General features: G+C 50.0%; 1 protein-coding gene across 1 annotated transcript; it reads right to left on the bottom strand.

Annotated features, from left to right (window-relative positions):
- Positions 1-46: 46 nt before the first annotated feature.
- Positions 47-11,685, bottom strand: SNX15 (sorting nexin 15). Its single transcript, XM_080817268.1, has 8 exons — positions 11,470-11,685; positions 5,501-5,536; positions 4,983-5,103; positions 3,688-3,803; positions 3,419-3,566; positions 2,955-3,098; positions 914-1,165; positions 47-620 (listed from the first exon to the last, which is right to left on the bottom strand). The coding sequence occupies exons 1-8, from the start codon at positions 11,566-11,568 to the stop codon at positions 514-516; spliced, it is 1,023 nt and encodes a 340-aa protein (XP_080673394.1). The 5' UTR covers positions 11,569-11,685; the 3' UTR covers positions 47-513.
- Positions 11,686-13,513: the final 1,828 nt, after the last annotated feature.

Consider the following 13,513-nt stretch of genomic DNA (forward strand, 5'->3'; position numbering starts at 1 on the left):
CTATTCACCTCCGCTGGTGCAGCGGGAAAGCAGCCACAGACAGTATCAAGTGAATTAATCTGTGTTCCAACAGATTTTTATTTTCAATACTTAAGTTTCATGTAATTTTCATCTGTCACAGAATACTATTCTTTTGAACTTTTTTCAACTATTAAAAAATGTAAAAACCATTCTAGCTCATGGGCCTTACCAAAAAAAAAGGCCTTGGGCAGGATGCAGCTGCAGGCCATGGTCTGCAGACCCCTGTTCTAGATGGGTCAACGGCTAACTCAGGACCAGGGGTGCGGCCCCCACAAGATACACAGGCGGGATCAGAAGTGTTTTGTCCTGATTCCAAAGTGGCGGTGCGGTCAAGGAGCTCTGAATTCGTATTTGTCTCATTCTTGGTCCAGTTACATACAGAAATGAACCCTAGAGTTACAAGACCAGGACCCTGGGCCAGGCCCCAGGGAGCGTGAAAGGGAGTGGTTGGCAGTGCTGGAGCTAGAGTCCTGGGCTGGGGTTCACTCCTCCTCAGGAGGGGAGCTGGGACAGGTGCATGTGCAAGATTTCTTCCGCTCTCTTCAAGTACTCAGCTGCCTTTTTCTTCACACCCTCCCGGCGGGCAGGTGATGGGTCACCTGTGGAGAGAGACTGGCTCAGCTGAGATCCCTGGGTTCAAAACCCTTGGTCAAGTCCCTTAACGGCTCACAGAGCATCAACATGTGTCTTTCCCCACCTCCCTGGTCTATTTGCCCCATTTTGCAAATAAGAAAACTGAGGCCACAAGAGGTAAAGAAACTGCCCGAGGTTACACAGTTGGCCAGTGGTGGCAATTCTGATCCTTGACTGGTTTGGCTCTCACTTTCTGTTCCCTTTTCACACCACCACCCGAGAGTCCAGGCCTGACCTTCCACCTTCCAGTCGTACTCACCAGGAACACCCTGCAGCAGGATGTGCACGCCGTCCCGGTAGCCCTGCAGAGCTGCAGCGTAGGCACCTGCCTTCTCATCCCGCAGAGCCTGGGTGATGAGCTCTGTGGCTTGGCTCAGATAGGCGGGGGCTGGCCGGCCTTCCTCATCCTCCTCCTGCCCTCCAGGCTCCCAGGGTTCCTGGTCCAGCCTTTCAGACTCTGCCTCCATCGCTGCCAGCTCACCCATGTGGGTTGGACTGGGGCCTGCACCTTCTACAATCAGATATGGAGGGCTCAGGCCAGGCTGCCCTCCATTTCCCAGGGCCTGCAGCCCCTCCCCAGACCTCTCTTGCCCATCAGGGTACCAACCTGCCGCAGGGGGAGGGAAGCAGTGCCTAAGCAAGTCAAAAGCCATTCATATATGACTGGCTACGATTGATTTAATTGGTGGAGTTCCTATGCTTTTGTAAAGACAATATTACCTTCCTAATTCTTTCTTTAGGTCGGTATTAACATTAGTTTGTGGGGCCTGGGTCACTGGGCCCTGACTACAGTTGATCTACAAATCCAAGAGTTCCCACCACAAAGTTTAACTGAAGGATGCCAGGCCAGGGCAGAAATGCTCCAAACCCTGGAATGTCAGAATAACAGATGCAGAGAAGTAGGTTCCCCACTGAGAGAGGAGACCAATGCGGGACTCGATTCCAGGACCCTGATGCTTAACCAACTGAGCCACCTAGGCATTCCAGAGTTCGGGAGTTTTCTTATGGGGCGAGGGAATGTCTGATGGGAGCTACTGGTGGGAGTCTTGACAGTTCCAGTCAGAGCATCTGGCCACTGGGCACCCGTGGGGGTTCAACTGGGGCAGGGCAGGCCCCCATGACACCACTACCCTCCTTTCCCCCTAATCCCTTCTTTCCTATCCCAGTTACGGAGGGGCTGAAGGAGCCCCTGGAACAGGAGGAAGCAGAACGAGAAGAGTAGAAGGACACTCCTCCCAGGTGAGTGGGGCGGTGGTATGGAGCTGAATAACTGGGCGGAAGACTGAGGTCCCCATTCCGATCGGACCCGGGGTGGGGAGCGAACCCAGATGCCTGAAACCGATCACAAAGCTGACGGTCTGCCCAGGAGGTCACCAAAGGCCAAAGAAGAAAAGCCAACAAAATGGGTTTCAAAATACGGCAGGATTCCAAACTGAAACCCTTTCACAATGATCCCGAAGCAGAAGAGCCGCTTCCGGGGCGCACCTGGGTGGCTTAGTGGGTTAAGCCTCTGCCTTCAGCTCAGGTCATGATCCCAGGGTCCTGGGATCAAGCCCTGCATTGGGCTCTCTGCTCTGCAGGGAGCCTGCTTCCCCCTCTCTCTGCCCCCCTCTCTGCCTGTCTCTCTGCCTACTTGTGATCTCTCTGTCTCTGCCAAATAAATAAAAATCTTAAAAAAAAAAAAAAAAAAAAAAAGAGCCGCTTCCACACCCCAGCTGGAGGAACAGCAGAGTCAGAGACTTTGAAAATGAAAAGGTCCAGTGTCTCAGAGCCTGGACTCTCAGCTCCAGGACCAGACCTCCACGGGAAGTGGGGAGGCTTCCCCTTCCATGGCAGGTCTAGGGTGCCCCCGCCATGCCTACGCCTCCTGCAGGAGGGCGTCCTGTGCTTCTCTCTGGGTCCGAGCCTCACCCCCCTGACCAGGAGGCCTGTCCTGCCTTCGGGATCTGCGGTGTGACCCCAAGCAGGCCAGGACACCCCGACCTTGGGCTTCCAACGGAAGGAACTCGAATACGACCAAGAGAGTGTGACCCCTGCCTGTTCCGAAGCTTTCTTAGGAGAAGACCCAGCTCTCCCTGAGCAGACTTCCCTTTCCTTCCTCCGTGGTTGCTCACTGTCCAGGGGTATCCAACTCATGAGCCTTGGCAGCAGGGCACCTGCTTCCTCTGCTCATTGAGGCTGCCCACGGCCCACAAGGTAGTCTTTCTAGGATTCACAGGTGCTACGCACGCCGGTCAGCGGCTCTACCGCCCTCTCCTTGCCCCTACCGCAGCCCCCCTCTGCTTGTCCCAGCTTGTTACCTTCCCTGGAGAAGGGGTCGAAGAGGGCAAGCTCAGCCTCTGTGAGGGGGCCTCGGGCAGGGGAACTGGACGCCTCCTCAGTGCTCCCGCAGTTAAAGAGGAGATCCAGGGCCTCCTGGGCAGGGCTGGACGGTGGGGGATCCGCTGTGGAACCAATCATTGGGGACGTTCATGCCTGTCATCATTTCCCAGCTTTCAAAATGCAATTAACCCTCTCACTAACTCCTTGTGGCGCCCAAGGGCATAGACAAGCCCACTCTTCGTATGGGTTGTACCCCTTTTCCAGATGAAGAAACTATAGCCTAAGAGAAGAAAAATGGTCTGGCTAGAGCTCCTCAGCACGTTAGCAGCAGAGGAGCTGGGACAGACCCCAGAATTTTTACTAAGCTCACCGAGGAGGGAGTGTGTCCTCTGCAACACCCCCAGGCCCTCCAGCCCTGGCTCCCACCCCGACAGAGATGTACCTGGCACCTCTAGTTCCTCCAGGCCTCTCCTCTCTGCAGGGAGCGGCTGGGGCAACCAGGGCTCCTCAGGGGGCGGCGTGGGGATCAGAGGGGGCGGCAGGATGTGGAGGTCTCTGGACATGTCCGAGGGCCGGGTCACCTCCCCACCCTGCAGGAGAGAAAGACAGGGACGGGCAGCGGGGATGGGGGGGGGGTGGACTCAGGGTGCAGCCCAGTGGGCAGGGAGCTCTCCCAGGCGCTGGGGAGGAGGGACAGCCAGTGACACATACCCGGAAGAAGGCCTGGAGCTGCGGGCTGTTGTTGAGCGCAGGGATGTGCACAGTGAAGCGAAGCAAGTCCTCGGCCCCCTTCCGCCGCTCTTCAATCACTGAGGCCTCGAACCGGCCTGCAGCCCCCCAGGATGAGGGGTGGGGAGAGAAGCAGTGATCCACAGGGGTCCCTTTCCTTCTGCTGCCAGGGAGGATCCCAGCAGCCAGCGGCTCTCCTCCCCATTCTCCCAGCAACCTTCCCGGGCTCCCCTAGGGGGCAGGGACCAAGCTCCCTAGCCCTCCGTGTACCAGATGTTTATCAAGCACCTACTACCGTGCGAGGTTCAGCAGGTGAATGGGAGGAAGGCACGGTGTCCGCTGTCACGGGTTCACATCCCAGACAGCAAGAAACAAAATAATTTCAGATGGTTCTGATGCAACGGAGAGGAACGTTAAGACTCAGGGAGGAGAAGGGAATTGCCTAAGGTCACACAGCAAGCAGCTGCTTTTTCCCAGTCTCCCTGCTCTGTTCTAGGTTTGCTGCGGAATTAGCGACCTCAGACCTAGCAGCCGGCTACAGCGCCCACAGCCTGGCATCACCCGCCGGCAGCAGCCCTACACCTCGCTGTGAAAGAGTATCTCCCGCTAGTCTAGAGATCCAAACAGCAGATCGCTCCTGTTCACCAGAAATACGTCATGAGTGGCACGTGCGATTACTAATTTTCTCTTAGCCACAGAAATACATCATGAGTGGCATGTGCAATTACGAATTTTCTCTTAGCCACGTTAAAAAGAAACAGATTAACTCAACTTTAGTAAGACATTCCACTTAACCTGGTATATCCGAAATAGTCTCATTTGCATGTGTGATCAATATATAAATTATCGCCACAGTTTACAGTCTATTTCAGTGGGCACTCGACCCATACGGCAAGCCTCGGCTCAGACTCACCACCTCTGGCTCACAGCTGCTGCTCCTGGACAGCATGGGTCTAGAGGTGACACCAGCTCCTGGGGAATTCTGGTTCTGCCGCTGATAGGCCAAGCCCCTTTAGGACCCTGAGCCTCAGCTGCCTTGTCCTGAAAATGGGGCTAAGGAAGATGGACTGCTGAAGGGCTCCACACACACTGAAGGCTAGGCTGCGCTGAGCCTCAGTTTCCCCAGGTGTGAAATGAGGCTGTCTCTAAGGGCCCCCCCAAGAAGTGCTTCCGCTGGGGGTTTTGGGCCCCCATCAGGCTCCCTCCCCCGCAACCAGGGGTGCCCTCTGCCCACCTCTTCCTCCATCTCTGGCGTGAATGCCTAGATCAACACTCACCAAACACCTGGGCGCGGGGGAAGGCCGGGAACTCCTCCAGGCGGCGGAAGAGGTTGCGGTGGGTGTAGGCCAGGTCCCCGTGCAGCTTGCGGAAGTCGCTGTACCGCTTCCAGACCACCACCTGCCAAGGATGCAAGACTTGACCTAGGCTGGCAACAGTGGCGGAGGAAAGAGGCTTTCCCCATTCCCAGCCTGGAATAGCACATGCGTGCCTGTGCGCATGCGTGCATGCCTGGGTGCATGCGTGCTTGTCTGTGTGAGTGCATGCGTGCCTGTATGCGTGCGTGAGTGCGTGCCTGCGCGCATGCGTGCTTGTCTGTGTGCGTGCGTTAGTGCGTGCCTGTGCGCATGCGTGCTTGTCTGTGTGCGTGCGTGCGTGCCTGTGCGCGTGCATGCGTGCATGCATGGCTTGGGGCAGAGGGCCAGCTCCTCCCAGGGCCGAGGAGTTACCAGCTGTTCCTTTGCTGCTCCTGCATCTGGACCTGGGGAATGGTCCCCCTTCCTCCCAGGAGCCTCACCTCTTTGACATCCTCTGGGTCCTTCTTTGAGATGAACTGAGGAAGAAAGGCAAGAACCAGGTGAGACCAGAGGCTGGCATCGGACACCCCATCTCCCAGTAAAATCCAGCGATGCCCCAGGTACCTCCCAGCCCTCGTCGTGGCCTTTGGCTGTTGGCCACTGGTATCAAGGGGTCCTGGCTTCAAAGCTTTGTGTCACCTGAAGCAGTTTTTCTATCACGTGCTAGTTTCTTCATCTGCCAGATGGGAGGATCCCATCCAGACCCCTTGGTCCTCAGCCCAACTTTTATCTCAGTTCCTTCACGAATTTGCATGTCATCCTAGCATAGGGGCCATGCTGATCCTCTCTGCATCGTTCCCGTTTTCTGTGTGTGCTGCCGAAGCGAGCACTATCTCCCTTTCTTCGAAGGGCCAAGTCCCTGCATCTCCTTCTGAAACTAGAGACCCTCCAGTTCTCTAAAGAGTGAGGTTCTGTCCCAGGAGCCACTCCTTCCTAAAGTGAGGAAATCTCTGTGGGCAAACACTCCTGAATGCAGAAGACAGCATCACTGGGGTTGCGACCCCTGGAAGAGAAGAATGGGGTCTGAGCTGGAAAGAAGACTCTGTACTCACTATGGTATATTCATAATAATTAGAAAATAACACTACAAGGGCGCCTGGGTGGCTCAGTGGTTTAAAGCCTCTGCCTTTGGCTCAGGTCATGATCCCAGGGTCCTGGGATCGAGCCCTGCATCGGGCTCTCTGCTCAGCAGGGAGCTTGGCTCCCTCTCTCCCTCTGCCTGCCTCTCTGCCTGCTTGTGATCTCTATCTGTCAAATTAATAAATAAAATCTTAAAAAAAAAAAGAAAGAAAGAAAATAACACTACAGAGTGGACTACTTGATAGTTTTCCAGAATCCCCTTTTAATTATCCTAGATCCCAAGGCAGTAGATACGATTAACATGCCCATTTACCAGATGAGGAAGTGGAGGGGCAGAGAGGGGACATGACCTATGCAAGATTACACAGCACATTTTGCAAATGACCTATCTGATAATGAGCTGATATCGAAAATATATATAAAGAACTCCTACTCAACACCCAAAAACCAAAACAATCCAATTTAAAAATGGGCAGAGAGGGGAGCCTGGTGGTTTAGGTCATGATCTCAGGGTCTTAAGATCGAGTCCCATGTAGGGCTCCGAGCTGGGTATGGAGCCTACTTAAGATTCTCTCTCCCACTCTCTGTATCCTGCACTGGGTCAAGGAAGGAGGGAAGGAAGTAAAGGAGGTAGGAAGAGAGGGAGGATACTAGTAAAGATAACTCAATAAATTAAAAAAAAAGGGAGGGCAGAGGACCTGAATAGATGTTTCTCCAAAGAAGATATACAGATAAGCAACAAACACATGAAAAGATGCTCCATATCACTAACCACCAGAGAAATGCAAATCAAAGCCACAACGAGATATCACCTCACGCCAGTCAGAACAAAGAGGTAAGAAATAACAACTGTTGGTGAAAATGTAGAGAAAAGAGAACCTTCAAGCACTGTCCGTGGGGATGTAAATCAGTGCGCCACTGTGGAAAACAGTATGGAGTTTCCTAAAAAATTAAAAATAGAAATGCCACTGGATCCGGTAATTCGACTTCTGGGTATTTACCCAAAGAATACAAAAACACGAATTGGAAAAGATATATACACCCTTGTGTTTATTGAAGCATTATTTATAATAGCCAAGATATGGAAGCGCTCTAAGTGTCCATCCACAGGTGAATGGATAAAGAAAATGTTGTAGGGACGCCTGGGTGGCTCAGTTGGTTGGGCGGCTGCCTTCGGCTCAGGTCATGATCCCAGCATCCTGGGATCGAGTCCCACATCGGGCTCCTTGCTCAGCAGGGAGCCTGCTTCTCCCGCTGCCTCTGCCTGCCACTCTGTCTGCCTGTGCTCTCTCTCTCTCTCTCTCTCTCTCGAACAAATAAATAAATTAAAAAAAATATATTAAAAGAAAAAGAAAATGTTGTAGATACAGACAATGGAGTATTACTCAGCCATAAAAAAAGAATAAAACCTTGGCATTTGTGCCAACATGGATGGACTGAGAAGATACTACACTTCATGAAATACATCAGACAGAGAAAGACAAACACTACATGATTTCACTGATACATGGAATCTAAAAAACAAAACAAAATAAACAAAACCAGGAACAGACTCAGAAATACAGAGAAGAAACTGGGGTTGCCAGAGGGGATGCAGATGAAGGGAACCAGTGACATAGATGAAGCAGATTAAGAGGTACAGACTTCCAGTTTGACAATAAATAAGTCATCGGGATGAAAAGTACAACACAGGGAACAGTCAATAATACTGCAATAACTTTGTATGGCGCCCGATGGTGAACTACACTTACCATGGTGAGCAATTCCTAACGAAGATAAATGTCGAATCACTATGTTGTGCACCTGAAACTAACATAATATTGTAATATTCTATGTCAACTGTACCTCGGTTGAAAATAAAAATTAGAAAAAAAAAATCACATACCAAGTAAGAGGGACTGCTAGGACCAAAACCCTGGCCTTTGCTTTTCATGCCAGAGTCAGCCTGAAATATCTTGGGTAAAAGAAACTAGATTTAAAAACTGTTCAGGAATATATATGCCTGACAAAGGAGTCAGATCTAGAATATAGAAAGAACCAGAGATCAGTACTAAAGACAAAACTCGACTTTCAAAACTGGGGAAAATATTTGAGCAGGAACCTCCCACAAAAGAAGGTGTTTGAATAGGCAGTAAGATAACGAGAATATGGGGGCACCTGAGTGGCTCAGTCAGTTAAGCGTCTGCCTTCAGCTCAGGTCATGATCCTAGGGTCCTGGGACTGAGCCCTGATTTGAGCTCCCTGCTCAACGGGAAGCCTGCTTCTCCCTCTCCCTCTCTGTGATCTCCCTCACTTTCACTCTCTCTCAAATAAATAAATAAATTAATTTAAAAAAAAACAGATTTTATTTATTTATTTGACAGAGAGCGATCACAAGTAGGCAGAGAGGCAGGCAGAGAGAGAGAGAGGAGGAAGCAGGCTCCCCGCTGAGCAGAGAGCCCGATGCAGGGCTCGATCCCAGGATCCTGAGATCATGACCGGAGCTGAAGGCAGAGGCTCAACCCACTGAGCCACCCAGGCGCCCCAATAAATAAAATCTTAAAAAAAAAAAAAGATGAGAATATGCTCGATATCATTAGTCATCAGAGAAATGCAAATTATACTCCAATGAGATATCACACACCCACGCACCTAAAATGCCGAAAACTGAAGATGCTTAAGTACTCATGAGAATGGGAGTATAAAACGGTACTTTGAAGTACTGTACCACTTTGGAAAACTGGTAAATTCCTTCCTTCCTTCCCTTCTTTCCTTTGTTTTTTAGTGATTTTAAAGCAATCTCTACACCCAACGTGGGGCTTGAACTCACAACCCTGAGATCAAGAGTTGCATGCTCTAGGGTGCCTGGGTGGCTCAGTTGGTTTAGCGACTGCCTTCGGCTCAGGTCATACTCTCAGGGTCCTGGGATCGAGCCCCGAATCTGCCTCAGCATCCCTGCTGAGCAGAGAGCCTGCTTTCCCCTCTCTCTCTGCCTGACTCTCTGCCTACTTGTGATCTCTCTGTCAAGTAAATAAAATAAAATCTTTAAAAAATAAAAATAAAAAAAAATTTAAAAAAAGAGTCACACACTCCACCAACAGAGCCAACCAGGCACCCCGGAAGCTGGTACTTTAAAGAGATGACCTAGATAAAAGTTCCTGGAGAAGACCAGGTAGCACACTTAACATCTCAGAGGCACAAAGAGGAGCCTTTGGAGATAACAGGGGAGGTTTAGGGATCGGTTAAAAAAAAAAAAAAAAAAAATTGGCGGACTTTGAATTTTCCGGAGCCTATCTGTGGTCCTGTGAAGACTCAAGGTGTAAAACAAGAACACTGTTTTTAATTCCTCAGGGAATTAAAAGATATCAAAAGACTGATAGATCCATTTTTGTTGGAAAGTTCTTCTGTCCCTTTGGGTACATTTAGCATAGAGGTAAAGGCCAAAAAACAAAAACAAAGACAACAAGAAACAAGTTCTTATCAGGCTCTGAATATCAGCCACCAACCTGGCCAACTTCAACCACAGAGCTACTTAAACACTCTTTTAAATATTTTGTCAGTTTCAGCAAGGATGAACGCAAAGGGCACCTGGGAAACTGGTAATTTCTAGGACAACTACACATGTAGCTATCAAATGACGGAGCAATTCCACTCCTAGGTTCACACCAAGGAAAAAATGGGTGCACAGGTCCCTAAAAAGACTTGTACATGGATATTCATACAACTCTACTCATAACAACTAAAAATTTTTTTAGACACAACTCAAATGTCCATCAAAAGGAGAATGAATAAAGAAATGGTGGTATATTTCTACAAGGGACTACTATCACATGGCAATAAAACTTACACATGCAACATGGATGAATTCCAAAAACATTATATAGAGAGTGAAAAATGCCAAATACAAGTACTTGCTGTGTAATGATTTTATTCGGATGAGGTTCAAGAACCAACAAAACTACTCCATAGTGAAAGAATCCAGGACAGTGGTTACCTCTGTGGGAGGAGAACTATAGATGGAAAGATACAAAGAAAGTCTCTGGGGTGAGGGAAATATCTGTATCCTGATCTGAGCACTGCCTGCGCGGATCTATAGGTATGAGAAAATTATTGAGCTGTACACTTAGGATTTATGCACATTACTTATACAACTTATGTCTCCGTTTTAAAAAATGTACAAGGGGAAACAACAAAAAACAGGAATACCGGCATGTGACTTGCGGAGCTGTGCGTAAATGATAAACTGGATACTCATATCTGCTTTTAAATGTAGGGTTGCTGCGCAGGGATAAACAAGGAACTAGCAGCATTGGTTCTCACCAAGATGGCAGACGAACGGGGATGGTAAAGGAGGGAAAACTATTTCTCTTTCAAAGTCATAAAAACATACCGATGTAATGCATGTTACTTGCTTAAAAACCAACAGAAAGATTTATAGGAAAAGGTTTAACAGTCCCTTGCCGCACCCTTCCCACCCCCAGTCGGGTCTTCCTAGGGACTGTGTGTGGGTGTGTGTTTGGAGAGGCAAGGGAAAGACATAAAAAATATGGGGAAAGCTGTTTTAAACATCTAAGATTCTGCACTTAAATCGCTTTGGAAAGGTCTTTGTGTTTTCACTTCCCTTTAATAGTTACTAATGCATCAGTTTAATAGTTGCCTAGTTTAAAATGCTAAAGGTACGAGACAATTTACAGTGAAAAGTCTTCCCCCAACCAGTTCTCGGATATCATTCTGCAGATAAATTTTATACCGTTCCTTTTTTAAAATTCCTCATAGTTTCCTCCATGTATCTATAAAATCTGCTTATAACGTTGTTACTGCTTCATAATCAACTTTAGTCTTTATTGACTTCCTGCTGTGACCGTGAAGATAGAGACTCTTGAAAATTTATCTGGAGCTGTACGAATTTTGAAAGTCATAGATAGGTTTTGTTGTTTGTTTTTTTTTAAATAAAAGGGTTTTTATGTAAATATCAAACAAACCAGTTAACATAACTTACTCCAAGAGACTGGAGAAATAACCAAGATTTGGACGGAGCCACAGTTGTCGCGTTAATTTAAAGAAATTCACAGTCTGATGAGCAGACACCACACATTGGGCGTGGGAACCCACCCCTCCCACTCCAAGAACTGCTGTCCACGCCCTTTTAAAAGGACAGCGCCCTCCCAGAGCCGCACCCCCACCCAGCCCGTTAAAGAAGTAAACGCAGGTTCCTACTGCAGCCTCCTCTTAAAGGGGAAATGCATTTCAGCCGTCTAAAAAGGGAGCGTCCAGCAGTGCCTTGCCTTAAAGTGAAACACTGCCTCCCTCTTGTTAAAAGGGTAAAGGTCCCCTCCGGGCCCCACCTCACCTGCGCGGTCACTTTATACTCGGTGTAGCCCTTGGGGTGGGTCCGGGGGTCGGAGACTGTGTAGTGCCGCAGGAAGTCGTCCTTCGCCTGGCGGGACATGGCAGCCGAGCGGGAGTAGAGCTGACCGCCGGCCTCTGGCTCCTCCACGCCGCCCCCGCCCCTCCGGGTCAGTCTCCGCCAGCCGCCGCCGCTCCGGGGCCTGCGCCCGCCTTCCTCGGTCCCAGGGAGCCGGTCGCAAGTGACGGCGCAGTTCTCGGCCGCGGTGTGCGGCCAGGGAGCGTCTAAAAAGTTCTCGGTGGCTGGTAAAGCGTAAACTAGGTGATTCGAGAGTTAAGGACGGGGGAGGTTGATCACTCCGCTCCGACCAACGTTTATGCCCGCTCCAGCCTACGTGTCCAAACACTTCACCTCTGCTTCCCGGTTCCCTTCTTTTGGCTACCCACCTAATTTTCATCGTGTCCAGTGCGTGCCAGGTGTAGCCAATCATTTCCCTGTCTCCTTCCATAGGATTCGCTAGTTCATGTTTTCTGCAAGGGTAGAGGGGGCAAAATTGACCTCCAGAGCAGCAGAATGGCTTCACAGGTTCTGAGGTCACACTTCTTACCGGCTGCGCGAGTTTCCCTTAACTACTGGAGCCCAAGTTTCTCATCTCTAGAATGTTTATAGTGCTTATGATAGGAGATATTATAATAGAATCTACTTCAGAGGATGACTTTTTTTTTCCCCTTCTTGGTCTGTCCAGCGTTCACTGCCACCTCTCCATTAGAACCGTATCTTTGTTTGGAGGTGGTTCTGTCTAGGTGTAGCCCTTCAGCCTCCTACCCCAGAATCCAAAGGTGCCAGCTCCTTGCCCCGGGTCTTGTGTGGAGCAGGTCTCTTCTGAAGCCTGAATCTTGAGTTTCTTGAGTGAGGGATAGAGGGCACAAGGCCGGGCCTAGGGACCGCTTTGTTCCTGATGTGCAGTGTTGGCTGCGGATTGAGCCTCTGGGCACTCTGCTTTCCGAACCTGATGTCGGGCATCCGGAGTCTGCCATCAGGATGCTGTGAGTTCTTAGTATCCTTCCAAGAACCATCCTTTCTGCTGAAGGCGGTTGTGATCCATGTCTAGGGCAGACCGCTGGGGACCCTGACCAATACCACGACAGCCAGGTTGTGAAGATTCAAAGTGGCAGTGTGTGGGTGAAGCGTTTAAGGCTCACGGCCACTCTTACAGGGGACACTATATGGCTAGTTTCCAGAAAGAGACAAAGCCAACTCCCAAATGAGACTCGTAGAAACTCAGACATGGGGTAGATTATCCAGGAGCTGTTTGTGAGGAGGCTTAGATGGGGTGGTGTCCCCTTGAACAACACACACCTCTAGAAACCCCTTTTAGCATCACTTTTGTTCTCTCAAGCTGCTCTCCCAGCGGGACTGGTCCCAAATCTCTTTCTTGCCCATCATTCTCTCCCCTCCCTGGCCCTGCATTGCATTTCCCAATTCCCCAATTCTCTTCTTCTTCTCTTTTTTTGCTCTGCCTCCTCCAAGTCCATTCCTATTCAGATCAGTCCCCCCCAACCCCACTACCCCCCCACCCCCCCACCCCCACTGCCTTCAGACTCCCAACTCCACCATTTCCATCACCAGAAAAAGCAAACAAAAGAGCCCTCTCCTGGGGCGCCTGGGTGGCTCAGTGGGTTAAAGCCTCTGCCTTCGGCTCAGGTCATGATCCCAGGGTTGGGATCATGCTGCCACAGCTCAGACACCCCCCTCCCCTCCACAGGCCTTGGTAATGATTATAACCTTGTTATTTCCTTGTCTCCAACCATGCAGAATCCCTGCTTTAAACCAAGGATGCTGCTTACTAAGCTTTGAGCAGAGACAAAAACCTGAATAGTATGGTGTAGTCGTTAAATGTGCTGGGTCCATATCCCAGCTCCCCTACTTCCTAGCTGGGTGGCTTTGAGCAAGTCACATTATCTCCCTCCCGGAGGCTCAGTTCCCCTATAGACGGGATCCGGAGAGTCTGTACTGCTGAGGGCTGTTCTTCAATGTGATGATACCG

The sequence above is a fragment of the Martes martes genome, assembly GCF_963455335.1.
Source record: "Martes martes genome assembly, chromosome: 10".
NCBI lineage: Eukaryota > Metazoa > Chordata > Mammalia > Carnivora > Mustelidae > Martes > Martes martes.

Excerpts from the sequence above, each read along its gene's own strand:
- SNX15 (XM_080817268.1), bottom strand. The coding sequence starts at position 11,568 with ATGTCCCGCCAGGCGAAGGACGACTTCCTGCGGCACTACACAGTCTCC. Across the intron at positions 5,104-5,500 it reads ACCCAGAGGATGTCAAAGAG|GTGGTGGTCTGGAAGCGGTA; the intron begins GTGAGGCTCCTG and ends CATCCTTGGCAG. Across the intron at positions 3,567-3,687 it reads AGCTCCAGGCCTTCTTCCGG|GGTGGGGAGGTGACCCGGCC; the intron begins GTATGTGTCACT and ends TCTCTCCTGCAG.